We start from the raw sequence: 27,747 nt of genomic DNA, 5'->3' as shown, positions 1-27,747 counted from the left end.
TGGTGTGCTTTGATGCACAATGGATATTTATTTTATTCTTGGGTCATAATCTGATCCTACTTGATTTCTTTTCTTGCTCACATTGTCCCAGCCTCAGCCCCCGGGAGCTCTGTCAGGTGGCTGGGGTTACTTTTACGACATTACTTGCTGCTTTCTAGTTATGCTGCTTTTCTTAGGCTTCCGTCTTCTTTCCTGAGTTCTGTTGGGTTCATTACATTTTCTTTATTCCTTTTTCCCTCCTAGATATGGAAGTTACACAATCCGTTTCTGTTATTTTAGTGGTTAACTTAAAGTTCCACATACATTGTAATGTCAGCAACCAGCTCTGGCCGTTCCTGAACGCTGCCGGGGCCTTACACTCGCATCCCTTCCCCATCTGCCGTGGTTGCTGGTCCAGAGCTGGGGTTTGTTTTTACGCCCCTTGTCCAGGCTGGGCTCCCCCGAGCAGACCCCGAAACAAAGACTCAAGACTAGGACACGGAGTTTTTCTTGGGGTTGTAGGAGGTAAGAGGGGTGGGAAGGGGGCATTCCTGGGGCTGAGCAGGGGACGCTGTGGGCAACGAATGGGGCTCAGCACACTGGGACCCTGAGGAGACCGTGTCACGGGCGCAGCGCCATTGCTGGTGGGCAAGGAGGCTGGCTGCAGGCGCCGTGCAGAGTGTGGGTCCCGGCCTGGGGCCTGCCCTGTGCTGGTTTAGGACGCCTCAGGCGGAAGCTGCAGGAAGAGGGGCAGCTACGAGAACCACTGGTAGGTGTAGAGTCTCACGCCTGCCTCGGTTATGCTCCAGCCCCTCAAAGGAGCCCCTGGGGCTGCCCTGCTCCCCCAGCTCCTGCCAGCTCGGTCCATTGGTCCCTTCATCCTTTGCTGTCCTTGAGCTGTCAGACCCAACTCGTCCCCAGCTGGGTTATGCTGCAAATTACCCCTGGTTGTTGGCCTAGTGCCTAGGAGGGGAGGTGGATGTCCTAACGGGGATAAATGTTGCCTGGGGGGGTTGGTGGGGAGGCCTCAGAATTCTAACTCAGCTGAGGCGGGGGTGCAGCTCTTCCCAGGGAGAGGTGAGCAAACCCTGAAGGTGCAGAAGGTTCAGAGGAGTCTGGGCCTTAGAGCTGAGGGGGACAGGCACCCGGATGTCCCCACACACATGGCAAGGTCCCAGCTTTCCCCAGCAGGGTCCTGACAACAGGTCAGGTGCTGGGCAGCCGCCACCTGCTCTCCTGTCGCCCTCGTGCCCAATCCAGGATGGTGACCGTCGCAGCAGGTGAGCCACCGGGAGGAATGTGTGCCCACTCCCAGGGTGCCTTGTCGCAGCCGACCGGTGAGGCATCCATCTCTAATGCCCCCTCTGGCTGTGCATTGGGTCCCACGGAAGCTGACCCCGAGATGGAGTTTGGGTACGAGCTGTGCACAAGGCATCAACGCCAGAGACAGGGAGGGGGCAGGATCGGGCAGAGGGAAGTCCGGCTGTGCTGCCCGAAGCCTCAGGCCAGCCATGGGGACTCAGCCTGCGTGAAATGACCTGTTCAGAGGTTCTACCTGGGGCCACAGTGGCCGGCGACCTGGGTCTGTACCTGAGGCTGCCCTGGAAGGGGACCCCCCCAGCGCCAGCGTCTATGGGTTTCTTCGCTCTTCCGGGGAGGAGTCACTGGGGAGGCACTTGCTGGTGGGGAAGGGCTGGGATGGCTTTGTCACCACGCAGCCTTTCACTACACCCTGGCCTGGGTTTCCAGTCTGTGAGTCCAGGTGCTCTCTTCAGGTGTCCATGCCTCCTTCCTGCCCAGAGGAAATTCCACGTGCCCTGCAGTTGGGAGGGTGGTCCCGAAGGCCCAGACACAGATGCCCAGGTTCCTGGGGCATACTGCCTCCAGTGGCCTTCTGTATCAGTCGGAATCTCCAGAAAAACAGGCCAGTAGGAGTGGGAGGGAGAGAGAGAGTGAGGGAGAGAGGTTGATTTATTTTAAGGAATTGGGTCCCTTTGTGGCGATTGTGGGGCTGGTGAGTTCAGAGGCCTGAGACCCAGGGAGGAGCTGATATTGCAGCTCGAACCCAGAGGCCCTCTGGAGCAGAATTCCCTCCTCTGGGGAGCTCACTCTTCTTCTCTTAAGGTCTTCAACCGATTGGATGAGGCCCACCCACATTATGAGGGTCATCCGCTTTATTCAAAGTCTACTGGTTTATTTTATTTTTATTCTTTTAAAAGATTTTATTTATTTATTTGAGAGAGAGAGACACAGCAAGAGAGAGAACACAAGCGGGGGGAGCGGGAGAGGGAGAAGCAGGCTTCCCGCGGAGCAGGGAGCCCGATGCGGGGCTCGATCCCAGGACCCTGGGATCATGACCTGAGCCGAAGGCAGACGCTTAATGACTGAGCCACCCAGGCGCCCCAGGATGGTCAGTTTTATATGTTTGTTTGTTTGTTTTTTTTACCAAATTAAAAAAAAAAGATCATGGTATGTAACAGATGTTCAGTAAATGTCAGTTCTCCCTGAGTAATATTTCATGTTGATTTCGCCACTGTAATCAATAAATATATGAACAACCCCCCCTTTTTTTTTTAAGATTTTATTTATTAGTCAGAGAGAGAGAGCACGTGAGCGAACACAAGCAGGGGGAGCAGCAGGCTCCCTGCTGAGCAAGGAGCCCAATGAGGGACTCGATCCGAGGACCCTGGGATCATGACCTGGGCCGAAGGCAGCTGCTTAACCGACTGAGCCACCCAGGTGTCCCTGAACAAAACCCCCTTCTTAACGACATCTAGACTAGTGTCTGAGCAGAAGTCTGGGCTCTGCAGTCTAGGTACACGTGAAATTAGCCTTCGTGCCTGCTTTCTCCTCAGGCCCTGCCCTGTCTCGGGGCCGGCGCCCATTGGCTTCCTGCCTCACGTTTGGGCTTGTAGAGGGGACTAGTTTACTGAAATGTTTCTGACTCCTGTTCTAGTTTGAGGTTTTCAAGGGAAGGGCGTGGGAGAGTCTCTTCTCATCATCACAAAGCCTGAAACCAGAACCAGAGAGAGTAGCCAGGGCAAAGGTAGGGGGCCACCCCCCAGACCTGGAGCCCGCTTCCCCTTCAACCCTGTCCCCTGGGCCTTCTGGCCTGGTGCCCGCCGGAGCCATGCTGTCCGTCAGCACAAATCTTGCGGCCTCAGCAGCTGGCCTGGGCCTCAGTGGGGAGCGTCCCGGAGGCTTCAGACGTTCGGGCAGGCCCAGAGCCGGGCTGGTGGGGGCACATCCCACCTGCTCAGATCACCGGGCAGTCATGGGCTGGGGCTGCCGTGTGTGTGTGTGACTCTGGGGGGCCACGCACAGACGTGAGGGTATTAGGTGGGGGCACCCATCTGTGACTATCCCTGGGGGGAGCTGGAGGCCGGGATGGGAGGAGTCCCCTCAACCCACAAGGCTCCCACCTGTAACCGCAAGCCTCGGAGCCCTGTGGCCAGGCCAGTGGGTCTTGTGCCCCGGGCCGGGGTGGGAGGGAGGAGGCCCTCGGTGGAGGGGAGGGTGGCTGCCTGGGCCCGAGGGCTGAGCGCGCGTGCGCAGTCATGTGTGCACGCTGTCCAGGCAGCTCGTCACGGAACGGCCAGGCCCTGAGCCTCCCTCGGGAGCCAGCTTTGCTGTTCTGAGTGCAAGGGAGGTCAGGTTTCTCTGAGAAACCCCAGAATAGCCCCTGGCTGCTCAGAGGAAACCTGGTCTGGCCTCCTGGTAGCCAGTCTGGCCCCCTGGTCTTGTCCGTCTTGCCCTCTGGCCCCCACCCCACGTCCAGCTGTCTCCTCCCCGGACTGCCGACTTCCAGCCCCTTCTGCACAGGGTGGCCAGAGGGATGCATTCGTTCTCTCAACCTGTCTTTAGAGACTGCCTGCAAAGCACTGGGCCCATAGGGATATGGGGGTGTCACGGGGCCAGGGTGGGCATTCAGAAAGAACGCTCGTACGTGAGTGACGACAGGCCGTGTGAGGGTCCTGCGGCAGAACGGTGGAAGGGCAGCCACTGCCGAGAAGGAGATTCGAGGAGGCTGACACGGTGAAGAGGAGACAGCAAAGGGAGAACACGTGTACAAACACTCTGGGCCTCCCGGGCCACCCAGCAGCCCCTTTCCTACCCTTGGCCCTCAGCCCATGCTGTCTATCTGGGCTTTGGCTCCAGAGGGCTGAGGCTGGGGTAGGGCCTTAGCCAGGACCTAGGATCCGAAAGGGCGCTTCAGGGTGAGGGGATGCTCAGGCCAAGGAGGGCCAGAAAGGGGCTATGTGGGGAAGGGCCAAGCCTGTCCCAAAATAGGGCTGCAGGATCTCCTAGCCATACAAGGATCTTGGAATCTGGACTCTGGGGACCCCAGGCAGCTGGGCCCAGCTAAAATGCGGCTGACACCCCTCTGCCCCCGGTCGCTAGTGCCCCTGTGCAGTGCTCTCCCGGCCGGCCACAGACATGGTAAGGCTGCTCCCGGCACCCGGCAGAGCCCCTGGTGGGCTGGCTGGGTGGTGGAGCGGGGGCCGGGGGGACAGAGGACAGGACAGGGCCTTTACCCGGGAGCGTGACTGCCTCCCCGGGAATCGAGGGAGCAGTTCAGCAGGGCTGGAGGGAGAGGGCAGAGTGCGGCGGCCAAGGCTGAGCCCTGCTGGCTGCCGATTCCACCCTTGCTCTGGTGGCCGGGATGGGGGGGCCCTTCCGAAAGCTGCCATGGCAGTGGTCGGCAGGGGAGGTCAGGGGCCAGAGACCATCCCCAGAAACGCCAGAACGGGCTGGGGTCCTTCACTCTCACCCGGGTCATGCTCCCCCATGGCGTCCTTCACCTGGTCTCACCTGGTGTCCTCTGCCTCCGCCCCAGAGCCTGGGCCTGCCTGACACTCCCTCACGTGGCTGGCCTGAGCCTTGGCGCCTCGCACCTGGCCTCTGCCTCATGTGTCCTTCCCCTGAAGCTACCTGACACAGTCCCACTCAGCCCTCGAGACCGATCCCTTGTGCCACCTCATCTGGAAGCTGCTCTGGGCTGGGGCCCCCTTCCTTAACCATAGGCCCGGAAGGGTTGCCAGGTGGATGGACAGGGTGGGGTGCCGTGGGTGCTGGGGCCTCCACCCTCCCTTGGACTGAGGGGCAGAGGAGGCCCCGGTGAAGCTAGGCCGGTGTCCCTGCAGACGGAGCGCCTGACAGCCGAGCAGATCAAGGAGTACAAGGGGGTCTTTGAGATGTTCGACGAGGAGGGCAACGGGGAGGTGAAGACTGGAGAGCTGGAGCGGCTCATGAGCCTGCTGGGCATCAATCCCACCAAGAGTGAGCTGGCCTCCATGGCCAAGGACGTGGACAGAGACAGTGAGGCCAGGCAGGGGGCAGTCCTGGGGGGGGGTCACCTGTGTGAGCGGGGAGGGCCACACCAGCTCACCCTCATGCGGCCCACCCTGCTGCTTGCTCCCTGCAGACAAAGGATTCTTCAACTGTGACAGCTTCCTGGCCCTGATGGGGATTTACTGGGAGAAGGCCCAGAACCAGGAGGGCGAGCTGAGGGCAGCGTTCCGTGTCTTCGACAAGGAGGGCAAGGGCTACATCGACTGGGACACGCTCAAGTAGGGCCTGGAGCTGGGGAGGGGGTGGGCGAGGGCCAGAACCCTATGCGCTGCCACTCAGCGTGGGGGCCCCGCAGGTACGTGCTCATGAACGCAGGTGAGCCCCTCAATGAGGCAGAGGCCGAGCAGATGATGAAGGAGGCTGACAAGGACGGGGATGGGACCATTGACTACGAGGGTGAGTGAGGGACGGGCCTGGGAGCCGGGTGGCTGGGCCAGGCTGGTGGCTGACCTGTCCTTCTGCTCCCAGAGTTTGTGGCCATGATGACCGGAGAGTCCTTCAAGCTGGTCCAGTAGGAGCAGGTGCTGTGGCCATGGGAGGCCTGCCCGAGGAAGGCCACTGCTTGCTGCTGCCCCCACAGCACCGCCCACGCCACCCAACCCCACCTCTGGCCAATAAACGCTCCTGCCAGACTACTGTGTGTTCCTCCCTCGCCCAGAAAGGCTGGCAAAGATCTGGGACTGGAGAAAGGAGAGGGTTTTCCTAGGGCAGCCACGGCACATGGCCCGTCACTCCTGCTGTGACATCTGACACCACCCACTGCTCAGCTCTGGGCTCTGGACACCAGCCTGAAAGCCAGATCGGGGGCAGGTCGAAGACTACCACTTGCCCTTCTGCCCGCACTGGGGGGTGGCTACCCACAGGCCCCTCCCAGGGCCTTTTCCTACAGATGGAGGTCACTTAGGTACAAACTTTATTCTCTCTCCAAAAAGCTGGGGGTGTCACAGCCAGCCCTGAGCCCTGAGGCTTAGGCCCGTGGGGTCAGGGCTGAATGAGGCAGCCTATGTGTGTGGGTGCATGTGTGTGGTCAACACAGGGCCAGCTGGCTGGGCTGCCTGGCGTTACATAGCAGCAAGGCCGGGGCTGTGGCAATGTGCTGGGGGGGCTGGCCTTCCCTGGGGACGGATGGCAGGGGTGTGCTGGGGGGGTCCCTGGCTGCAAGTGTCCTTGCGCCAGTCCCCTCTGAGCACAGGGTAGCTGGCAGAATTGGGAGGTTCAAGAGAGTTTTCCTCTGCCCTGGAGGGGCACCAGGGCTCTAGCCAGGGGTGTTGGGCATCGGTGCCTGGCTCCTGGAGCCCCGCCGGTATCTCTAGGCCTCAGGCCCCAGGGAGAGGACCGGGTTACTAAGAGGGGGGTGACTCTTCCTGGCTGGGTTTGGCCATCTTGACAGCCTCTTCATAGGAGGGTGGCAGCTCAGGGGCATACAGGCTGTAGGCAGGAGGGGTCATGGAGTCGAGGTCCAGCTCCCCAAAGGGAAGGGGCAGCCGCATGCCCAGCGGGTACTGCACAGAGCTGTAAGCTGCAGGGAACCAGAGCGGGTTTGTGGGGATGAGTCTGCTCTCACCTGCCCCCCACTCCCCCCTGCAGGCAGGCAAGCCAACAGGTGAGGTCTGCAGGCACTCACAAGTCACCGTGCTGTGCACTGGGCTGTCACTATCCATAGGGCTGACCGTCAGGTCACAAGGCTGAGGTGTTGGTGGCAGGTGTGGCTGGCTGTGTACCCGTTTCCGGAGGCAGCAGAACCGGACACAGCTGGCTGTGACCCCACACAGCAGCAGCAGAAGGACAGCGAGTAAGATAAGCCTGTGCAGGGAGGAGCGAGACCCTACCACTGGACTGACCCCAGGCCGCTGGGCACCACCCAAGACAGGACAATGGGCAGGACAAAAGAAAACCAGAGAATGTCTCTCCAGGCTGGAGACCTCCTTCCAGGCCAGAGCTGGGCCCGAGGAGCCCGCCGTCCTGGCATCCTGCTGCCGGGCCTGTCCTGGCTCTCTCCAGGCCTGGCCACAAGTGCCTTGGGCTCACTCCCAGGACACACCGTCCCAGGCCATCCGCACAATCCTGTGCCCAGACCAATGACCATGTCCACAGGGGCCTCCTGCAGGGGTGAGGAAGGAGGGGCTGGGAAGTGGGCAAGCGGGCTATGAAGGGAAGTCCTGCCAAGGGCCTGCGTGCCCAGAGCAGTCCCGGACTGGGGCAGGGCCCACAAGAGAGGCCGCCCTGGTGCTGAGGGCAGGAAGCAGGGGCCAGCCTGGGAGGCTGCTGAGGGCCCCGGCGCCTTCCTATCAGCGCCCGGAAGGGGACAGCGCTGGCGACTCCTCATCCGTGAGCCAGGAGGGGTGGGGGTCTGGTGGGCCTGGCCGGGGGAGAACGAGGCGGCCTGCACTTACCCCACGTGCCACAGGCTGCTCCAGCGGGCCTGGGGCGGGCACCTGCGGGGACGGCGACACCTGGAGCAGGCGGGGCACCCTCCGGGCCGACGGCCCCGCCCGAGCCCCCCCACAGGGCGGGGCCAGGCCCCGGCTCCCACCCCCCTGACTTACAGGTCCGACGGGTCGCAGCTGCCGTCCGCGAAGCCCAGCGCCACCTGTGGGGACAGGGGTGAGCCCGGGCGGGGGCGCGCCGAGCGCAGACCCGCCCCGCGGTGCCCGAGCCGAGCGCCGGCCACCCACCTGCGGCAGCGGCAGGAGCGGCGGCAGCAGTAGAAGCGCCCGGGAGGCCGGCGCCCCCACCCCCATGCTCGGCGCCGACGGGGAGCGGGGGCCCGCCGGCCGCGCCGCTTTATGGAGGCCCCGCCCCGCGCAGCCCCGCCCCCAGACGCGTAGCCACGCCCCAGCGCCCCGCCCGCCGGAGGCCTGTCCCGCGGCCGCACCCCTGATCCCCGGCCCCAAGCCCCGCCCTCCAGAGGCACCGCCTCTCGAAGCCACGCCCAAATGAGCCCCGCCTCACGGCCCCGCCCGCCACGCTGGTCCCCGGGGCCTGCGAACCTGGGCTGTCGGGGCGGAGGGAGGGGGGGTCTTGCCCTCCGCCCGGGCGCAGAACCCCCATCCCGGCCGGGCCAGGCCTATCCTGCAGTCAGGCTCGGTGTGGGCTGGGCGACGCGGCTGCACAGGGTGTGGCCCCGGAGGGGGCGGCCGGGACAAATGTGGCGACTCTCGCACACACCGCGGCGCGCAAGGTAAAGGGTTGCAAGAGCCAAGATTCTGGGGCGTTCCCGGCGTGTTGTTCAAGGACGTTTATTTTGCTCTCACGCTGCGGGCGCTCACTGCCTGGGGCTGGCCAGGGGCAGGCTCACCGGGAGTCTGAGCGCGGCCCCAGCCCCCTGCGGCGTCCTGGGAGCTAACCACGTTTCCAGAGCACTTCGCCTTGAAAGACAGGCGTGTGGCCTCTGTGGTCTCCGGGGCTGGGGGTCACAGAATGGCTGCTGTCCATTCTGCCGGGAAAGCCTGGGGGCCATTTCTTCCACCTGACCGCTCTTCTCACCAGGCTAGTGGTACTGTTAGGTTCCCTCCGGCCTCTACTCCACCATCTGGTGGTCAGGCGAAGGGAGGTGGTCCGCACTGCAAGGTGCAGGGTGATCAGGCTTGTCTGGGGAGTGGGAGGAGCAGCTACCCTTGACCTGTCTTTTCTTTCTTTTTTAAAAGATTTATTCATCTATTTTAGAGAGAGAGAGAGTGAGCATGAGCAGGGGGTGGGCCAGAGGGAGAGGGAGAGAAACTGACTCCCTGTGAGCTTGGAGCCTGAGGCAGGCTCAATCCCACGACCCTGAGATCATGACCTGAGCAGAAATCAGAGAGTCAGTGTCTTAACCAACGGAGCCACCCAGGCTCCCCTGACCTTTCTCCCTCCCTCCCCCCGCTTCCTCCCTCCCTCCCTTCCTCTTTCTCTTTTTTAAAAGATTTTATTTATTTATTTGAGAGAGAGAGGGCAGGAGTAAGAGAGCACATGCAGGGGGAAGAGGAGGGGCAGTGGGAGAGGGAGAAACAGACTCCCAGATGAGCAGGGAGCCCAACTTGGGACTTGATCCCAGGACCCTGGGATCATGACCTGAGCTGAAATCAGAGAATCGGTCACTTAACCGACTGAGCCACCCTAGGTGTCCTGACCTGTCTTTCTTAATTGCATTCAGGATATACTGTCCATGAGTCTCCCTCCCCCAGAAGGACCTCCTGGGCTTGGCTCTCCTGCCTGGATCTGCCAGGCACCTGCTTTTTGATCTCACTTGATCTTGGCCCAGGCTTTGCCCCGAAGCTGTTCTGCACCTCCAGGCTGTGCCATGGCACCCCAGGGCCCCTCCTGCCCACCTTGCTCCAGCCAGGCTGGCTGAGCTTGGCTGCTGGCCATCCTTCCTCCTCCTCCCTCTTGCCCTTCACTGGATGGAAGGGAGGAGGATGGACAGAAGTCCAGCCAGTGCACAGGAGTTCAGGCAGGGCCTTGGCCAGTGAGTACCAGGGCCTGTTAGCAGGAGATTGAGGCCAGGGATTAGAAGAGTGGCCTGCCCCTCTTGCCCACCAGCCAGAAGAGGAGGCAGGGACCATGCCCTTCAGGGAGCACCTCCTCCTGGGGCCTGGGTTTGGCCTGGGCTGCTGGAGCCTGCCTTCTCCTCTCATCTGGTGAGAAAGTGGCTTGGGCTATGGCTGGTCAGCCCCAGGAGGGCACAGACAGAAGTCCTGCAGAACTCCACTGTAGAGTCACCGTCACTGGCCTCAGGTTAGGGATATGACAGGCTTCCAGCCGTGAAGGGCACCAAGGAACTGGGGTTAGGATAGGTGGTTCCAGGCTGGTGTCCTGAAGCCTGTGCCCAGGGAAGCCTCCAGATGCATCACACCCTCCATTCTTGCTAGGGAAAGTTGCATGTGCTCTCCTGTTGGCAGGCATGGGACTAGGGTTGGTGGGTTGGGTATGCCGTGTACAGAGGGGCCAGACTGGATGGGTTCTGTGGGGACAGTGTCCAGCCAGCACTCTCCAGAAGGCAGGGGCTGGGGCAAGGGCACATTTTGAGCTCCAAGGAGTGTTTTATGGCCTGTGGGGGCTTCTATCTTGAAGGACCCGTTGGCGCCCAGAAGGCTGAGCCTGGACTCTGTCCAGAAAAATGGAAAACAAAACTCATGCTCTGGGCCTCACCCTGGACCCCAGCTAGACACTGAGGGAGGCCCTGAGCATGAGTCCCCCACATCTGTTCCCTCCTTCCTTGGGGTCATCAGGGATCCTGAAACTTCGGAGGGGCAAGAATCCTAACGGGTCCCCCTGGCTTTGGAGCTTCCTGTACCCTTCTTCATCTTTGCAGGGCCTCACTGGGTCTGGGCCTGTCTCAACTCCAGCCTGTATTCCCAGCACCCTGCCTTGCTAGCGGTTACCCCAATGATCCAGGCACCCACCCTCCAGGGAGGCGGAGTTCATTGTTTATGGACTGGTTTGTGGGTGTGGGTTGGGTGTGGGGGGTTCAGAGGCAGTGCTCCCCCCCCCCCCCCCCGCCAGGGCTCTGTGTCCATCTCTGATTTGGTGCGCATCCCACACTTCAGGCTGGTATGAAGAAGGCCAGAAGGTTTATTGACAGACCTGTGGGGGCAGCTCTTCCCCCAACCAGGGCTTCTAAAGGCTGGGCAGGTGGCTACTGGTGGGGCTGGGGGTTCTGAGGGGCTCAGAGTAAGAGTAGGTTGTGGGTAGGACTAGCCTTATTGCTGGTTCTGAGTGGGGCCAGGGAGGGGGAGCTCTTGGGCCTCTGGACTCACTGGGTCTGAGGCAGCAGGAAGTGACCACGCCTGTGGGGCTGGGGTGCCCTGGGGCAACACAGGGGTCTGCACATTGGAACCTGCCCAGCAGCAGATGCCCAGGTCCCAGGCCTGTGGGTGGTTTGGCCTGGTTTACAGACTAGGGGAGGGCTTCATGGGTGAACAGGAGGGCTTGAGGGGGCTCTGCGGAGAGACTCCTGTGGCCTCAGGGGCCGGTCACCACCTGGGCCACAAAGAGGACCTTGTAAGTCTCCTTCACGTCCCCCTTGAGCTGCAGCAGGGCTGACACCATGAGTGGGTGATCTGGCTGGAATGGGAGGGGGAGGAAGGAAGAGACCCTCAGCCAACTGGCCCACCAGACACATGTGTTGTCTTCTGGCCCACCGCCTGCCTCACCTGCCCAGGGCCTACCCAGCAGCCCCCTCCCTGGGTGGGGCAGGGGTGTCATCCCGCCAAGCCTTTGGCTTTTGCAGGGCTTCCTGGCCAGAGTCTGTGGCACCTACATCAAAATCGGCAGGTGGCATCCAGGAGATGCTGATGGTCTTGGTCTGGCCACGCTCCACAGAGCCCCTGGAGGGCTCGATGGTGAAGCCCTTGTGCTGCAGAGACGTGCCGCTGTCCAGGCTGAACTCGACAGTCTGCGGGACACTGGAGCTGCAGATAGGGCTGGCGGGCCAGGCACAGCTCCCAGGAGGCAGTGGGACTGGGGTCGAGGGGGGCTGACTCCACCTGCCCTCTCAGCCCTGACCAGCAGGCTGCCCACCCCATATCAATCAAGGGGCAAGGCCAGGAGGGGCCCAGGCTGTCCAGGCAGGGGGTGCTGCAGAGGGGCAGGGTGGGCCTGCGCAGTGCTGTGGTCACCTTCTTTGGGGACAGCTGGGTGGTCCGGATGCAGCCCACCTGCAGCTCTCGGGTGGCAGGTGGGGCTGGTGTGTCTGTGTCTAACTGGATATAGTCCAGGGTCACCAGGATGGGCTTTAGCTCCTCTGCTTCTGAAGAGAGAGGACCTGGCTGGGGCCAATGGGGTGGGGTGGGGCTGCCACCCAGAGAGTGAGGGAGCTGCCTAGGGTCAGCTGGTCCTCAGGAAATCTCTCTTTAGCATGACCCCACCCTTTGGGCCAGGAATGACCACCCTACCCTTCAGGCTTCCTAGGGCTAAGGGTGCAGGTGGGCAGTAGGAGGGGTCCTCTTACTGCACCGAGCCCCGCCCCCCCCCCAGGGCTCACCCTCTCTGCGCTCAGGGTCGTAGGTGGGGATCACAGTCAGGGACTCCACAGGCACGTCCAGGGGGTCTCCGCCCTCCACGAACATCATGTGCTCGCGGGCCGCGCCCTTCAGAAGGATCTGGTGGGAGAGTTTCTGGGGACAAGGAGCATACAGCATTGTCCTGCGACCCGTGACCGGGACTCCAGGAGGGTGTGGGCCCATGGGACCTGGGACAGTGGCCTCTCCACCTGACTACACCCCTGGCGTGGAGCCCCCAGTAGGGCAGGCGGGGAAGGCCCAGAGGGCCCCGGACACAAGGGAAGAGGGGTCGAGGCTGGGCTGGTGGGGCCACACCTTCTCGAAGAGCATGACCTGCAGCCTGTCGGAAAAGTACAGACTCTCGTGGTCTGGGCTGAAGGTCACGGTGAAGTCCTGCGCCTTGCCTGGGTCCATGATGCCCTTGACCGGGATCACGCTGAACACGCTCTGGCCGCTGTTGTTCTGAGTGCCTGTGGGCCAGGCGGCGTCCCTGCTCAGCCGGAGCCCCTGGCCCGCCCCCCACCAATCTGCTGCCGGCACCCCTGCCCCGGGCCCCACCCCTGCCCGCCGCCCGCGGCTCAGCTCCCACCTCCCTCGGCCTTGCCCCGACGGCCGTCCCCAGCAGTGGTCCCTTGCCTCCGTGGGCCAGCTCACCCACTACTTCAGTCCTCCGGGCCCGAGAGGCCAGGAACTGCGGCAGCCGCTGCTGGTCTTCGCTCCTGGAGCGGGAGAGGCTGTCCAGCTGCAGGGAGAACTGGACGGGCAGCGCGGAGCAGTTCTGCAGCTGTGAGGATAGGCGACCCTCAGCAGGCTACCATCCTGCTGCCCACGTGCAGGCTGCTGCAAAGGGGGTCTCCGCTCGCTCTGCCCCCGGGGGAGTCACGCCTCGCTGGGTGTCCAGTCGCTCTCCTGTCCAATCATTTTCACCTTGCGCTCACTGCACTTTATTGAGCTATTGGTTCATCTCGTCCAGCCTCACGCTACCCCCCTTTCCAGGCTGGTGTACCTAGCCGAATCCACTGCGCCTCAAGGTGGGGCAGCTCTGCGGTGCCCTCTGTCCTCCAGAGCTCCCTCCGTTGTCAGGCTCAGGCTAGCCTTCAGCTGAACCAGCATCCTTGCCCCAGTCTCTCCCCTGCCCTCACCCCCTTCTCCTGAGAGTGCCCCCTCCTCAGTGAGACACTTCAGGGAATCCCTGTTCTGAGCTCAGTGCCAGGTCCCGACCTAAGCCAGTGGACGAAGCAGGTGTCCTGTTGGTTGCTTGATCCCAAGGCTGGTGAGTCCCTTAGACATCGGAGAAGCATGGGGAGCTAGGCCTGCCCTCCGGCAGGTGGTGAGAGGCCACAGGGCAGTGTGACCTTGCCAGACACATCTGTAACCACGCCCCACCCCCCACAGCAGTGCCTGAGCTGAGCTCCTCCTCATCCCAGATGGGATGGCTCCTGCAAAGGCCCTGAACAGGAAGACAGGGAGCAGTGAGGCAGAGCAGGTGAGGAGTGGAGGGAGGGGTGCTGGACAGGGTAGTGGAGGTGGAAGCTGCTGGAGGGTGGGGTGGCTCAGGTGGGGGTGGCCTGCACCTCCCCTGGCTCGCCTACCAAGGCCTGGATCCCTCCCCGGGTGGAGCCCCCTCCCAGGAGACCAGGGTAGGCACCAGGCCCCCTGTGATGTGCTTCACCTTGAAGCTTGAGGACACAGACTCTCTGGCAATCACATAACCCATGTCCAGAGTGTCCCCTTCAATGGAGCACGTGATCATGGGTGCCACGCCGGTGCCCAGGAGGGTCAGGGAGAGTTTGCCTCTCTTGGTGATGATGTCCAGTGTCTCTTGGGCCTACGGACAGAGACCACGTCCATTAGCATGGGGCAGACATCTGCCAGAGGCACGTGCTGGAGCTCTGCTGGGAGCAAGTGGGTCGGGGCAGGCTGGAGCCGACACTGCTCTGAGCTCTGTGGCCACCTCCTGCTTGCCTGCCAGAGGTGAGGGCCTAGGGGGACCGGCCGCCCCCGGGGGCCCAAGCACACGGGCTGCAGCGTGGCGTAAAGTGGGCCTGGGACTCACCAGGATGCTCTCATGGGGAGAGAAGGACAGTGTCAGGACGTGGGTCTTGCCAGCAAGCAGCTTGCTGATGGGGTTCAGCAGGACGAAGGGGCCATTAGGGTTTAGCATGGAGAACTCCACCTGAGGGCCCAGTGTCAAGGAGAGGTGGCCAGGGCAGGACTGCAGCCCCCCACCAGCTCCTGTCCCGTCCATGTGGGCTGCCTGGGCTGGGTGTGGACAAGGATACAGCTAGATCCTCCAGGGAAATGTTCTGGATGGAGACCTTTTTTATGCCGCGGTGTCCTGAAATGGGAAGGTGGAATCAGGCTGTAGCCCTAGGCCCAGGAGTGGCGTGTGGGAACCCAGGTGGTGACTGTAGGGGGGCTCAGCCTCTGGGGTGGGGGTGTGCATGGGGGGCTGGGCCCAGTCAAGGCTCACCTACAGCAATGTGACCGAAGTTGGAGATGGTTTTGCCTCTGTTGGAGGTCACCACGATAGATGGGGCCACTGCCGGACACCACAGCTCCAGGTACAGGGTATTGTGAGGACTGGGGGGGGAGGGTGTGCTGATGGTGCTGCGCCCCACCTCCCCGCCCTTGCCCTGCCCACTCCAGCCACTGTGCCCTTCCCTCTGGGGCCCCAGATCTGGGTTGGTAGCGCAGGAGGGACGATGCGCGACTTGATCCCGGGCTTCCTCCCTCCCGCCAGAGCACCGCACCTGAAGCTCAGGGGTTCTGTCCCCTTCCTGTCTTTGGGGTCACCACTGGCAACGACACAGGGCACCACAAACTTGTCAAACTTCCCCCGGAAAGACCTGGCCAGGGTGGCCTGGGCAGCCTGGTACTCGTCAGAACTGGAACGATGCAGCAGCATGCACTCACACTCCTGTGCCCATTCTGCGCATGCCCCAGCAGATGGGAGGCCTGGCCATGCTCCCCTGGGGCAGTGGGGGGGGCACAAGGCCACACCTGCTCCCCAGGGCCCTGGACCAGAGTGGGAAGGGGCCCCAGGCTGTGGCTGTCCTACCCTTTCCTGGTTCCTGTGGGGCCTCCTCCTACCCCAGGGTCCTGGTCAGGCACCTAACAAGAGGGCTGTGTTCTTGGGGCCTCGGGCAAGGGTCTAGGATGGGCAAGTGACACAAGCCCCTCAGAGCTCTCCTGGCCTCCTTTTGTACCTGGGGAGGCTGGGGTTGCTGAGCTGGGAATACGGGAGTCAGGGGCAGCAGGGTCTCCCCAGCCCATGGTGTGAGGCTGTGCATAGGGACACGAGGCCCATGGGAATGGGGTGGGCAGATGCCCAGGAAGTCAGAGCTGAAGAGCCCTCAAGGCAGCGCCTGGATTCAACTGTGCCTGAAGCCAGCCCAGCCCTGACTTCCAGTCACATGGCTCAAAACAGCTCTGTCCCAGGCAGCCTGTGGGGGAAAGGGTCCCGTCATATGGGCGCAGAGGGAGGTGGCAGGGTGGTCTTCTCTTGGGCCTACCTGAACTTGAAGTCCTGCTCACACAGCTCTGCAGTCGGGGTGGTCGAGGTCTGGAGCAGTCGGTCTTGGTTCTGCAGCCGCAGCGTGGAGAAGGACTGTTTCCTTAGGTCCTTCCTCTGGGTGGCTGTGTCCTTGCGGAGCTGGGGTGCGGAGAGGCCAGCTCTGCTCAGCCCCGTGGGCACCGTGGCCGCCCCTCGCCGGCTGCTGTCTGCCAGCGCAGGTCTGGGCAGACTGCCCCGTGCAGGGGCCCCAGGGGCGTGGGCTTGGAGCGGACGGGGACCCAGGCAGCAAGCGGCTTCCTCCGGAAGACCGACCGAAGGTGCAACAGGCAGCTGAGTGTTCAGAGACCCCCATGGGCCTGTGCACCGACCCCAGCGTTTGCCTTCACCAGTGGGGAAACAGGCAACAGAGGGGGGGATTTGCCCGGGACCAGGGTCCTCCTTCCTGGTGCCTCCCCCCACGCCTCACTGTAGGAGGACAAGTGCTTCCCCGTGTGGGCCAGACGCTGGAAAAGTGTGCTTCGCGTCCCTCTGCGTCCCCAGCACTCTAGGCCGTGGGACTGCACAGCTCTGTGTGGGTCCGTGGGACTCCCTCTCCCCGCAGGAGCCCACGGGCTGCCGCCTCTGCGGCTGGCAGGGGCAGCGGGCCTGACGCTTGCTGGGCTTTATCCCTGGGTTGACGCTTCCCTTCTTTCTTTTTAAGAAATATTTTTGTTTTATTTATTTACTTATTTATTAAGATTTTATTTATTTGAGATAAAGCACACAAGAGAGAATGGGGGCGTTCAGAGGGAGAGGGAGAAGCAGACCCCCCCTGAGGAAAGAGCCCGATGCGGGACTCGATCCCAGGACCCGGGATTAGGGCCTGAGCTGAAGGCAGACGCTCAACTATCTGAGCCACCCAGGCGCCCCTCCCTTCTTTCAAGTTTACATTTGTGAGGCTGTTTTCATGGCTTTACGGTTGTAAGAAGCCACACTTGCCGAGGGTCATGGGCCCCTTTGCCATTTTATCTGCTCTCCTTCCGTTAAAGATCCACCTGCTTCTCAGGGAACGCCCCCCGGGGACCTAGGCTGCCTGGTGATGCTGCCTGGAGGAGGAGACGCTCTGAAAGCTGACACCCATCATGCTCCACAAAGTCCACCAGGCACTCCCGAAGGCACTCGACCTGGCCCCCTGGAGCCTGGGGGGGGGGGGGCTGCAGGAAGCCACAGCCCCTGCTCTGTGTCCCCATGCCCCTCCTCTTGGGAGTCTCCATGCACCAATTTTACCTCCACTGGTTTGGTCAGGGCCTGGGAGGCTTCCTGGTGGATCAGCTTGCTGGGCAGCACGGGCCGGAACCCCACCTGGATCAGGCATCTCTGCAAGGAGAGCCACCCAGAGGGCAGAGCTGGCCCCTGCTGGCACCTTGTCCTCCTCAGCACCCACTGAGGTCCCCCCGTCCACCCTCCCCTGCATGTCCCCAGGTCATGCTGACACTCCTGGCAGGACACTTCCGTCACTTCGTGAAGGCCCTTTCCAGGGAGATGCTCCCTGACCACTGCCCCTGGGGGCTAGGTAGGTCACCGTGCACGATTATCAAGTCCACTCTTACCATGTAGGGCAGGGGTCCTGTGACGGAGATCCTGATGAACCAGGACCCGCCCACAGTTCACATTAGGCATGCCATGCGTGAGAAAGGAAACTTTGCATTCAGCTATCAAGATTTGGGGGTGAATTCTTCACCCCAACTTGTCCCTGAGACTGGCACAGCCTACAGGGAGGTCCTGGGCCCCACTGAGGGCTCACTCCCAAGTGTCCCCAGTGCTCAGGACAGCAGAGGTGCCCATATGATGGTGGGGGCAGAGCAGATGGCATGGGGGGAATAAAGGAAAAAGGGAGGGAGAAGGAGGGAGCAGGGAGAGGGAGAGAACGCAGAAGCCAACCACAATACCCCCTTTGGGGACGGGTACTTACACAGTATTTGCTAAGTTTAATAAAATGCATTTTAAATGATCACACAAATTGAAATGCTGCCAGGGCCCAGGTGTGCCCAGCCCCTCATGTGCCCCTCCTCACTTTGTCCTGGCAGGAGCCGCCCTAGCTTTTGAAGGGAAAGATCTAAGCTCCAGGAGGCTGGGATGGCCCTGACCCGGGCTGAGAGGAAGCCCTGCCCCCAGGCCCGGTTCTTTCTGCTCAATCAGGCAGAGTAGGGGCGGGGAGCCCTTGCTTAGCTGAGTGGACTCACACCCTGCACTTTGGTGACCAGGCCCTCTGTGCCCATCGCTGTGAGATCCAGGGCTCTGCACGTCCTCCCCCAGTCCACACTGCCAGAGCTCCCAGGCAGGTGCTTGTGGGGTCAGCCACCCGTGGGTGCCCCTGCCTCTGGGGCCTCTTCGCCCCGCCCAAGCTCATGGGCCACGGGGACCTCCTTGGCCCTGCTTGGGTCTGACGAGGGGCAGAGCTCACCCCCACCTCTGCTGTCCAGGCTGCATCGCTGTGGCCAAGGGTGGGCAGAGCCAGGCACCCCCAGGGGAGCCCACCCCCCCGCCTGCCTCGGGGCCCACACTTGCCTTTCCTGGCAGCACGGTCCCCACCGAGGGCGAGATGGTGATGGGTGAGTCTGGGGGCAGCAGGAACTCAAAGGATGTGGGCCCCACGGGAGAGGCGTCCTCCGAGCCGATGCGGGGCATGGAGTGGGTCAGTGGGTTCATGCTCACGTGAGAGTTGATGACGTACAGGGTGGCCACGGACACGTCATACAGGGAGGTGGCTGCAAACTTGACCTGGTAGTGGGACAGCTCCAGGGGCGGGTGGACGCCCACAGCCCGGCACGCCAGCCTGAGACACCTGGAAGGGCCGGTGTGGGCGGCTCAGTGGGGGCACGGCCCGCGGGGTCCCCCTGCGCTGTGGAAGGTGGCCCCTGAGGGAGACGGTGGCCTGCGTGGGCACCGCGCCTGGGACCACGATAGCAGTTGTCACAGATTTTGCTCCCTACTTCGTTAGTGAATTTTACTGTCTTTTGAAGATACTGCAGACTCCTGCACGCATTTAAAGTGGATAGCTAAAAATTTCATCCTAAGTTGCTGAGGAGGTAATTTCTGGCTTATTTTGTTAAATATTCATCGACATTTAAAAATAACACCGATAAATTGCTCTTTAAATATGAGCACAGGAATCTATAAACCCTAGTTAGTTAATTTCTGCCATTATCCTTCAAAGAAAACGAAGAGATGTGGGAGGGTGGGCTTTCCCTCCCGGAACCATGGCTCCGTCTGTCTGCGTCCCGGTGGAGGGCCCCCCGCGCTGCTGAGCCTCAGAGCCTCCTCGACTGGTGCATCTTGGCACCTGGCCGGGTGGTGCCGGTTCCTGTGACCCCTGCTGAGGCCCTACGGCTCTTCAGAGCTGGGACAAAGTAGTCAGGGTGCTCCAGCTGGCAGCTTTCAGCAGCTCACAGGAAAGGAAGCTCTGCCCATGGGTTTGGTGGCCACGGAGGCGTGGGCGTGGCTTTCCATCAGTGAGGCCACAGGCAAGTGTGGCACCATGGGCTACGACGTTTGAAGATTAATCTTTAACTTTGGCTTATGTTTAGTGCGTTATTTGAGTGTTTTTGGACCATGTGCGATCAGCCTGGTATTTGAATTAAGATAACGTATCAAAAAAAAAAAGAACAGATATTTGGTATTTTAACCACTGGAATATTTCCATTCCACATCTTCTTCGGACCCAGATTTCTACTGTGCTCTCTGTGTCGAATTTCATCCTAGTTACGTACATTTTAACGCTCTGATGTTGACTGGCTATGGTAACCCAGCTGTGATGTTGCTCATACACCGAAGTACTGAAATACATACTTTTATGTCTTGTGACCACAGGCTCTAAATGTGGAACAAAAATCCTTCTGTGTGGCGATATCACTGAGGTTATTGTTAGTATGCGATTAATTGAAAAACCATAAATGTATGCAATGGGACAATCATGACGTACAGAAAATGAGATTTCACTGCACGTGTTTCGGGACGGTGGACGGAGCTGCTGTTCCCCAGCTGGTTCCAGCATCAGGAGGGCTGAGACCGGGGTGGGGGCGCTGCCTGGCTCCCCTGCAGGGCCCTGGGGACAGGCGTGGAGGGAGCTTTGCTCCCCAGCATCACTCAACCCTATGAGCCTCTCCTTCTGCAATCACACCACAGCACCACATGTCTTTCCACGTTACTTTGGATAGTCCCCCTCTGGCAACTCATTTAGGCCCTCCTTCATTTTGTTGCAAAGAAAGAACCAGAAACCCCCTACCTGTCAGGGGCGGCATCACCAAGGCTCAACTGAGACTTGCCAGATGCTGTGGTTCTTATGACTGGGAGACAGTGGGCTTTACCCAAGAGCCTGATGGGGAACGTGGCAGGGGGTAGTCAGGGCCCTTGATTTTCCTTGTGGGTTCTAACTCTGCACTTCACTCCCTAAGCTCTTACCACCCATGGAGTTATTCCTGCTCACTCACAAGCCTGTCAGATCCCAGGCGACCAATGGTCCTGCCCATGGCCACATGCCTGGGGCCAGAAGGGGGTTTGGCCCGTGGACCCCTGGGCAGCCCAACACCACCCAGGGCTGCCCAGGTCCCCAGACAGGGCCAAACAGCAACTCAGGCCAGAATGCAGGTGGGAACAGGAGAAGAAAGGAAGGGAAACAGGAGGGCAGGAGGGGGTCAGTGGGGCTCAGTGCCCAGCTGGACACCTGCACAGGATGCTCCAGAACATTCCTCACTAGGGCTGATAATCTCAGGCAGCAACAAGAACAGGCCCTTATCCCGGACCACTCCCTCTGCACCCTGTTTGATTTCTCTCTTTCTACCACCTCCTCCATCCCATCTGTCAGGGTGGAAATGGGAAGCTCAGGGAGGTCCAGGGACTATCCCCATCACACAGTGCATTAGAGCAAGGGGGGCTCATGCCCAGGTCCTCTTGGGTACAGAGGGACACTCTGCATACCACACACACACACACGCTCACACATGCATGTTCACACGTGCACAGACATGCACGCCACACATGTCCACACGCACGCTCACATGCACACACATCCACACATGCATGCTCACACACATTCAAGCACACCACATGCACACTCACATGCATGTTTACACACACACCACACATGTCCACACGTGCACGCTCACAGGCACACCCACACCCACAGTGCATGCTCACACACATTCAGGCACACCCCTCACGCTCATATGCACACATGTCCACACATGTGCATGTTCACACGCACATACCACACGTGTCCACATGTGCACGCTCACATGCACACCCACACCCACAGTGCATGCTCACATTCGGGCACACCCCTCACGCTCACACGCACACACATCTACACACAGTCACACGTGCATGCTCACACACACATCCACACATGCACGCTCACATGCATGCACACGTCCACAGTGCATGCTCACACACATTCGGGCACACCCCTCACGCTCACATGCACACACATCTACACACACGGTCACACGTGCATGCTCACACACACATCCACACATGCACGCTCACATGCATGCACACACTAATACTGTTCCCATGCTCATACTATCATACACATGTACACACACACACACACATACACTCACAGGGGCGAGCGGGCCCAGCAAGCAGGGTCCCGGATCCCAGGAGCCTGTACCTGGGTCTGAGGTCCCGGCAGTCAGTCGTGTCTCGGCCCAGCCCCATGGTCTACCCAGCCGGCAGTGCTTGAGGATGGGGGAGGGGCTGCCACCCCTGAGCCGGCTGTAGCCGGCCCTCCACGCGCCCCTTGTCTGCCAGGCTTACCGGTTGATCTCAGACTTGCAGACGAGCTCGAAGTTGTACTCCTTAGCCTTGGTGGGTTGGAAGATCACGTCAAGATGCAGCGTTTCTAGTGGCAGGATTGTCCCAAACCCGTCATTGGGCTGAATGTCCACAAACTGGCGAATGGAAAACCATCGATGCCAAAGTGAAAACACAGTGGCGTTTGTGTATGAGCGAGTGTATGTGAGTATCTGGCTGTGCGTGTGTTTGTATGTATGTGAGTGTCAGCATTTTTGTGAGAATGTCTGTCTGTGATCACATGTGCATACGTGAGTTGTCTATATGTATGTATGTGATGTGTCTCTGTGTCTGCATGCAAGGAGCACACGCATGTCTGTGTGCATTATGTCAGTGTGTTTACACACGTGTCTGCATATATATAAGTGGATGGCAGGGTCGGCAGCAGAGCGGCCCAGAGAGAGTTGAGGGCAGCCTGGTCTGAGCCTCATCTTGGCTGCCCTGCAGGGCCAGGTAGGCAAGAGTTCTGGAAGGAGGGGAGGGAGAGGAGTCTGGAGTCCTGCCGAGGTGTGGGCCAAAGAGGGAGAGACAGGCTGCGCAGAGAGCATCGAGGCAAGGCGGGGATATGGGCAGTGGGGATGAGGAGGGGGACAGGGAGGGAGAGACCCAGGCGGAGGGGCCTGGAGGTGGGTGTGGGTCCGGAGAGGCCCCCTGGTGCCGGGCATCTGGACCCTGGGGCGGCACCACCCTGGCCCACCCCCCAGCTTCCCGACCCTGTCCCCACCCCGTGCCCCTCCCCACTGAGCCAGGCACCTTGGGGAGCCCGATGAACCCAAACCCCTGGGGCAGGAGGCAGTGGTTGTAGAGGCTGATTTGTGTCCTGACGGCCTCGTAGACGGTGCAGTAGCCAAAGTCCACGGCTGAGGGGTGGAGCTCCAGGTCCGAGGTGGTGACCACAGCATGCACGGTAAACCCCACCGGCTTGAGCTGAAGTGCACAGGGTGAGCGCCTCCTGGTTACTTGCAGTCTATTTCTGCAAATGTCTCCACGCACAATAAAGGCAGAAGCATTGCTTCGACCTTGTGGCCAGACACAGGACTCTCTTTGAAAAGGCCACTTCCCTGTAGTTCCTGACTTGGGAGGACAGGAAAGCAGGTGCGAGAAAAGAGGGGAGGAGCCTCGGGTGGATGTGGTGGGGGGGTGCGTGAGTTCACACGCGCGTGCACACACATGCACACACTGTGAGTGTGCATGTGGGCACGTGTGGGGTCCGGTGCTGGGGGGACACCTGCCGGCCCTGCACAGCCCCCAGAGGTCTCTTCCCGATCCACAGACACCCTGTCTCATCGCACTGTGCAGGGGCTGCTGGGGTGGGAGACAGATCTGCTGGTCAGGCCATGGGAACCCGCCAGGGCCCTGCCTCCCCACGAGTGCCCAGCATTCCCGGGGAGAGTCCCACGCAGACCTGGTCAGCCACCCAGATTGTCATTGGGGCCTCTAGGACTCTGCTTTCCTTGTCGAAATACTTCCCTGCATCTTCTGGGAGGGAGTGTCTGAAAGAGAGGATGCACAGTGTGGAGGAGGACCCTAAAACTGACCTGTGAGTGGGGCTACACAGCGTGCTCCCCAGGGCGCTCACCGTGGCAGGAACTTGAGCTGCACAGCGTAGGAGGACTGGGCCTGGATGTAGCCTGTCTCCGGCAGGAGCTCCATGTGCTCCCTCAGCTCCTTGCACACTTCAAACTTCAGACGCAGGGCTGCTTTCGACCTGCAGGACACCCAGGGACACCAGACAGTGACGCTGTGCGTCTGCGCCCATGGGACTGACACACTTCGCACAACCCAGGCCCAACGGGTGCGCCGCGTGTCCGGGGAGCGTTCACAGCCCGGCTTGCTAAAGGTTGGCTTTCCTGAGGAGGAGTTCCTACAAACAGAAACCCTGCCATGGAAATACGGCCCCGGTCAATTCTCAGAAACCTGAGTGTTTTCTGGGAAGACTTTTGCGGGGCTAGGCACCGCCCAGTGGGAGGACCTGGAGGGGTGTGGGCACAGGGGTGGGACCCCTGCCTGCCTGGGGCTCTGCCCTACTCCTGCCCAGGCCAAGGTTGGCCCCAACAGGCCTGGGGCCGCTTCCCTTGGTTTTGTCCCCTCCTCCAACTCCGGGGCAGCGGGAGGAGGCAGCGTGGGCCCACCAACCACGTGGGGTACCTGCTTCTAGTTAGTGCCTTGGGCTCCCAGGCCCCCATCTGGGCTCACCTGGAACCTTTCCTTTTTCTACCACAAAGGTCCCCCACTCCCCTGCCTGCCTTTCAGTCTCCACCAAACCAAGTGTCCTGGCCGACTGTCACAAACACACGCCCTGAGTTTACCCCACAGGCCGAGTGCTGCCCCCCACCCTTGGCCCTCCCCCAGAAAGTGGCTGCCCCAGGCACCCTGGGATAAACTGGCAGAGGCCGGCTAGCCCTAGTTTCCCAAACAAATCCACGGGAGCCCCTCCTGAGTCCCCTGATGTTTGTGGTCCTGGAGCTGAGACAGGCAAGTTCCCCACGGACGCAGGGTCACGGGGGAAGTCTGCGGGACTCCACACCTACCAGCTGGTTCTGTGCTGGAGGTGGCCTGTGAAACCCGGGGGCCTGGCATCAGCAGGTGCTGGGACCAGGGCTGTTTGGGGAACGAGAGCCCCCTGAGCGTTAACCGCGGCATTTGCCTACTTTTCTCCACCTAAGTTGTAGTTCAGTAAAAAGCTTTTAGATATTACTACTCTGGTATCTGGAAGCCTTTGCAAAACCCTCTAGAGAGGAACTCGCTTCTTTCCTCCGGGCTCCATCCACTTTTCCTCTCATAGCTGTGCTCGGGCTCTCCTGTCTGTGTCCACGAGGTGCCGAGGACCTGGGCGCGGAGGGGGTAGCATCCCCTTGTTGCTGGAGCTGCTCACCACAGACCCAGGGGTTGGAACAACACAGACTTATCCTCCTAGAGTTCTGGAGGTCAGAACCAGACACGGGTCCCACTGGCTAAGGCCCAGCTGTGGGCGGGGCTGCTTCCTTCTGAGGCTCCAGGAAGAATCCCTTTCCTGGCCCTTCCCCGGGTCTAGGGGCACCGCATCCCTGGCCGTGGTCCTGCCTCTGTCTTCCCATCTGATTCCCTCTGTGCCCGACTCTGGCCCTGCCACGCCTCCCGTGACGATGACCATGAGGCCGACCCCCGTGGGAGGTCCTCGGCTGACTTGCACACATGGGTCCCCTGGGTCCGGGCTCACCGTGTGTGCACGAGGACGGACTCCTGGTACAGCCGGTCATACATACACGTCTTCAGATCTATGCTGGGCTTTGGCACCCAGACGGGCACATCGAGAGCAACACCCAGGACTCTGAAATACAACTGAGTTTGAAGGTGCAAAGTCAGCGACATGCGCGGTCGGCAAAGCAGGGGATGCCGGTCAGTGCTAACGCGGCCCAGCCCCGGGGGTCCTGTAACTCTGAACAAGCATCCGAAGGTTAATCGTTAAACCAGCCACGTTTTGGAGTTCTGTGGCAGTCTCACGTCATATAATTTAAACAATCCTTTTTATTATCAAAATGTTTGAATATAAAAAGTTAGATTAGTATAATGGATTGTCATGTACCCATCCCACAGCTTCATGATGATCAACATTTTTAGCTGTTTAAAAAAACTCTTTCATTACAGAATAATGCATCTCACAGAGAGACGTACACTTTATAAAACTCTCCCAACTAATACAGATGGGGGCTCAGAGGTCTCCAAAGGACCAGGGACAGAGGGAACCACTTTTTCCCCTCTGCAGCCACTGGCTCCTCCCAGCCAAACCCCGAGTCCTAGGCCTCAGGAGGTTTGGGGGTCTGTGGGGGTCCTGTAGGGACAGGCTGTGCCCAGCAGCCCTCTCGGGCTGGGCAGGGGCCTGGCATGGGAGGCACTGTCCTGGGGTGGAGGCGGTGAGCCGAGGACTCCCCACACCTTCCTCCAGGACCCCCAGCCTGGGAAGGGGGCCACCAGCCCACAGGACGGGACTCATGACACTTAGAACACCCCAGCCAGCAGACCCTAGGCCCCAGGGTCTCTGGGGCAGAGACAAGAAGATTGCAGGATAAAGACAGCACACCCCTCGCAGGGTCATGGTGGGGCGAGCACAGAGGGGCGGGGACCCCAGGGCCCAGGGCCCGTGCCGTGGTGGGTACTCACTGCCGGGCACTGCTGATTCTTGAACACAACCCTGAACCTGGTTTGGACCTCTCCTGGGACGACCGGCGTGAAGATGACTGGCACTTTGATGGAGCTGAAGGGGCCAATCTCACCCTCTGTCACCTGCGTGGGAAGAGAGAGGCCACAGGTCAGTCAGGCTTCACGTTTCCATCAAGGCACTTCCCCCGTCCTCACCGCGGCCACGTCAGCACCACCCCTTGGAGGACTTACTGCTCAGCGTCACAGCAGAACCCCGCCGTGTGTACACTTGCTCTCTTGATGACCCGGGGCCCTTGCATGCGCGCGCACACACACCCCATGCTCCCGTGGGGGCGGCCCCACCCGTGTCTTCTCAGAGTGGACCCAGGGCCACTCCGCTGCTCCAGTCCTGCCAGCCCCCGCTTGGGATGGGGGTGGCCGCAGGCTGTCTGGCAGTGCAAGCTGCCCAGAGGCTGCGAGTCCAGACAAGCCTCGTCTGGCCAAGTGGAAGGGCCGCCCTGGGTCGGGGGGAGCAGGTCAGGAGGGCATGGCTGGAGGAAGGGGGCCTGTGAGGCAGCGGGCCTTGCTAACCTCTCCCAGCGAGATCTCTGTCTGTTCCTCGTTGGGAGGTATGGTCACGACAGTGGTCACGGTCACTCCCTCTGATTCTGGAAGAGAAGCAGGTCCAGATGAGACGGCTGGCTGGGGCCGTCACCCCCCCCGGGACCACCAGCTCCCAGCCAGCTCCCTCCCTCTGGCCCTGCTCTGCAAAGAGGAATGACCCATTGGCACAGGCGGGGCACAGCGGGGAGGGGCTTCTCAAGTGGACACGGACAGTGGCACCATGGCCTCAGGACTGGAGACTGGGGGCGGGAGAGGGGACCAGAGTTGCCGAGGCCCCAGCTGGGGGAGGTGAGCTGGCTGTGTGTGGCCAGTGGGGTGCAGTGGCCTGAGGGCCAGAGCCAGAGAAGATGGAATGAGCCAGCCCTCTGGGGGCCAGGGGACTGGAGAGTGGGCTCAGAGGGGTTTTCTATTCAGAGGAGGAAGCCAGCAGAGAGGAGGGCTGATGCAGAAGGAGGGGAGAGGTGCCAGGGTACGGCCTGGGGGTGGGAGGCGTTCCTTGGGCCAGTGGAGCAGAGGGACCAAGGACTGAAAGTTTACGGTGGTATCGCCTTCCAAATGTCAAGTCCCCGTTACGTAGTGTGGCCTGTGTGTGTGCCCCGCTTGGTGGGCTGTGCATGCGGACCCACCCCGTGGCTATCTGCCAGGAAGGGCCCTGAAAGCAGATGCTGATTCCTCTTGTCTGAGAAGGTCTTTCCGTGGGCTTTGCTCGTGAAGACACAGTTTGACCGGAGAGGTGAAGGTCAGCACCCTTCCGAGTGCCGTGCCTGGGCTGCCTGGCCCGGCTGCCACGGAGATCCCAGGTGCCCTCTGGTGGCCTGCCCCAGGCCCGCCCCTGACATCCCGAGTGCCTGGCATGGCCGAACGATTCCCCTACAGGGTAGTGTGCACCGTTTCTGGGTCCTGGGGTTGGTCTGGGCCCCTCCAACTTGGCGGACCTGTCACCCCCCTCAGCCACAGCTGTCACCTGGGTGGGGAGGGGCCAGTTGGCTGCCACCACCTTGATGTTTAAGTCCTTGTCTGCTTCAGGAGTAAGCACTATGACAGCCCAGGCCTGAGCCAGGGCAGACCCTGGGGTCACTGTTTCATTCTGCGTGGATGGTGGTTGGGGTCTCTTGGTGTCCCAGCGTGGAACTGCGCTGATCAGTTTGCTAAGAATGTGGCGAACTTTCATCAGTTCTAGAATCGGGCTCGTTAATGATTGCGAAGGCTTCCTTTAATCACGTGTCCGGTGTTGTTCCCTGCGATCAGTCATGGGATATTTGTTCACTTCCGGGATACGAGTTTAGATGTGTTTCAACATTTTAGAACGTTCTCAGCGAGTATGTCATTAAATACGACCGTTTC

The 27,747-nt window shown here is 60.8% G+C and overlaps 3 protein-coding genes across 3 annotated transcripts in view; 1 reads left to right on the top strand and 2 right to left on the bottom strand.

The window, feature by feature from the left end:
• Positions 1-4,642: 4,642 nt before the first annotated feature.
• CALML6 (calmodulin like 6) lies at positions 4,643-5,947 on the top strand. Its single transcript, XM_054513242.2, has 4 exons — positions 4,643-4,690; positions 5,004-5,298; positions 5,405-5,549; positions 5,627-5,947. Exons 1-4 carry the CDS (start codon positions 4,643-4,645, stop codon positions 5,733-5,735), a joined length of 597 nt encoding a protein of 198 aa, XP_054369217.1. The 3' UTR covers positions 5,736-5,947.
• Positions 5,948-6,227: 280 nt separating this feature from the next.
• TMEM52 (transmembrane protein 52) lies at positions 6,228-8,147 on the bottom strand. Its single transcript, XM_045898882.3, has 5 exons — positions 8,007-8,147; positions 7,878-7,921; positions 7,725-7,766; positions 6,956-7,134; positions 6,228-6,850 (listed from the first exon to the last, which is right to left on the bottom strand). Exons 1-5 carry the CDS (start codon positions 8,070-8,072, stop codon positions 6,675-6,677), a joined length of 507 nt encoding a protein of 168 aa, XP_045754838.1. The 5' UTR covers positions 8,073-8,147; the 3' UTR covers positions 6,228-6,674.
• Positions 8,148-11,188: 3,041 nt separating this feature from the next.
• CFAP74 (cilia and flagella associated protein 74) overlaps positions 11,189-27,747 on the bottom strand; it is a 56,526-nt gene continuing 39,967 nt past the window's right edge. Inside the window, exons 18-38 of the mRNA XM_045899178.2 lie at positions 26,371-26,441; positions 25,801-25,923; positions 24,860-24,981; positions 23,240-23,368; positions 23,066-23,153; positions 22,414-22,587; positions 21,625-21,758; positions 18,376-18,652; positions 17,086-17,184; positions 15,827-15,966; positions 15,065-15,199; positions 14,785-14,894; positions 14,594-14,649; positions 14,368-14,487; positions 13,984-14,139; positions 12,966-13,095; positions 12,627-12,781; positions 12,265-12,425; positions 11,928-12,102; positions 11,570-11,704; positions 11,189-11,373 (exon numbers count right to left, since the gene is read on the bottom strand). Of these exons, the coding sequence (XP_045755134.1) occupies positions 11,272-11,373; positions 11,570-11,704; positions 11,928-12,102; positions 12,265-12,425; positions 12,627-12,781; positions 12,966-13,095; positions 13,984-14,139; positions 14,368-14,487; positions 14,594-14,649; positions 14,785-14,894; positions 15,065-15,199; positions 15,827-15,966; positions 17,086-17,184; positions 18,376-18,652; positions 21,625-21,758; positions 22,414-22,587; positions 23,066-23,153; positions 23,240-23,368; positions 24,860-24,981; positions 25,801-25,923; positions 26,371-26,441 (2,792 nt within the window). The 3' untranslated portion in view covers positions 11,189-11,271. The remainder of the gene's footprint in view (positions 11,374-11,569; positions 11,705-11,927; positions 12,103-12,264; positions 12,426-12,626; positions 12,782-12,965; positions 13,096-13,983; positions 14,140-14,367; positions 14,488-14,593; positions 14,650-14,784; positions 14,895-15,064; positions 15,200-15,826; positions 15,967-17,085; positions 17,185-18,375; positions 18,653-21,624; positions 21,759-22,413; positions 22,588-23,065; positions 23,154-23,239; positions 23,369-24,859; positions 24,982-25,800; positions 25,924-26,370; positions 26,442-27,747) is intronic.

This window comes from Mirounga angustirostris, unplaced genomic scaffold, assembly GCF_029215605.1.
Source record: "Mirounga angustirostris isolate CCGP_5_RB_7025 unplaced genomic scaffold, mMirAng1.0.hap1 SCAF_4, whole genome shotgun sequence".
NCBI lineage: Eukaryota > Metazoa > Chordata > Mammalia > Carnivora > Phocidae > Mirounga > Mirounga angustirostris.
This window is presented reverse-complemented; position numbering and strand designations above follow the sequence as displayed.

Coding starts and splice junctions, on each gene's coding strand:
- CALML6 (XM_054513242.2), top strand. CDS start 4,643: ATGGGGGGGCCCTTCCGAAAGCTGCCATGGCAGTGGTCGGCAGGGGAG. Junction 5,299..5,404: donor CAAGGACGTGGACAGAGACA/GTGAGGCCAGGC, acceptor TGCTCCCTGCAG/ACAAAGGATTCTTCAACTGT. Junction 5,550..5,626: donor ATCGACTGGGACACGCTCAA/GTAGGGCCTGGA, acceptor GGGGCCCCGCAG/GTACGTGCTCATGAACGCAG.
- TMEM52 (XM_045898882.3), bottom strand. CDS start 8,072: ATGGGGGTGGGGGCGCCGGCCTCCCGGGCGCTTCTACTGCTGCCGCCG. Junction 7,922..8,006: donor CGCTCCTGCCGCTGCCGCAG/GTGGGTGGCCGG, acceptor CTGTCCCCACAG/GTGGCGCTGGGCTTCGCGGA. Junction 7,135..7,724: donor AGCAGCCTGTGGCACGTGGG/GTAAGTGCAGGC, acceptor CTCCCTGCACAG/GCTTATCTTACTCGCTGTCC.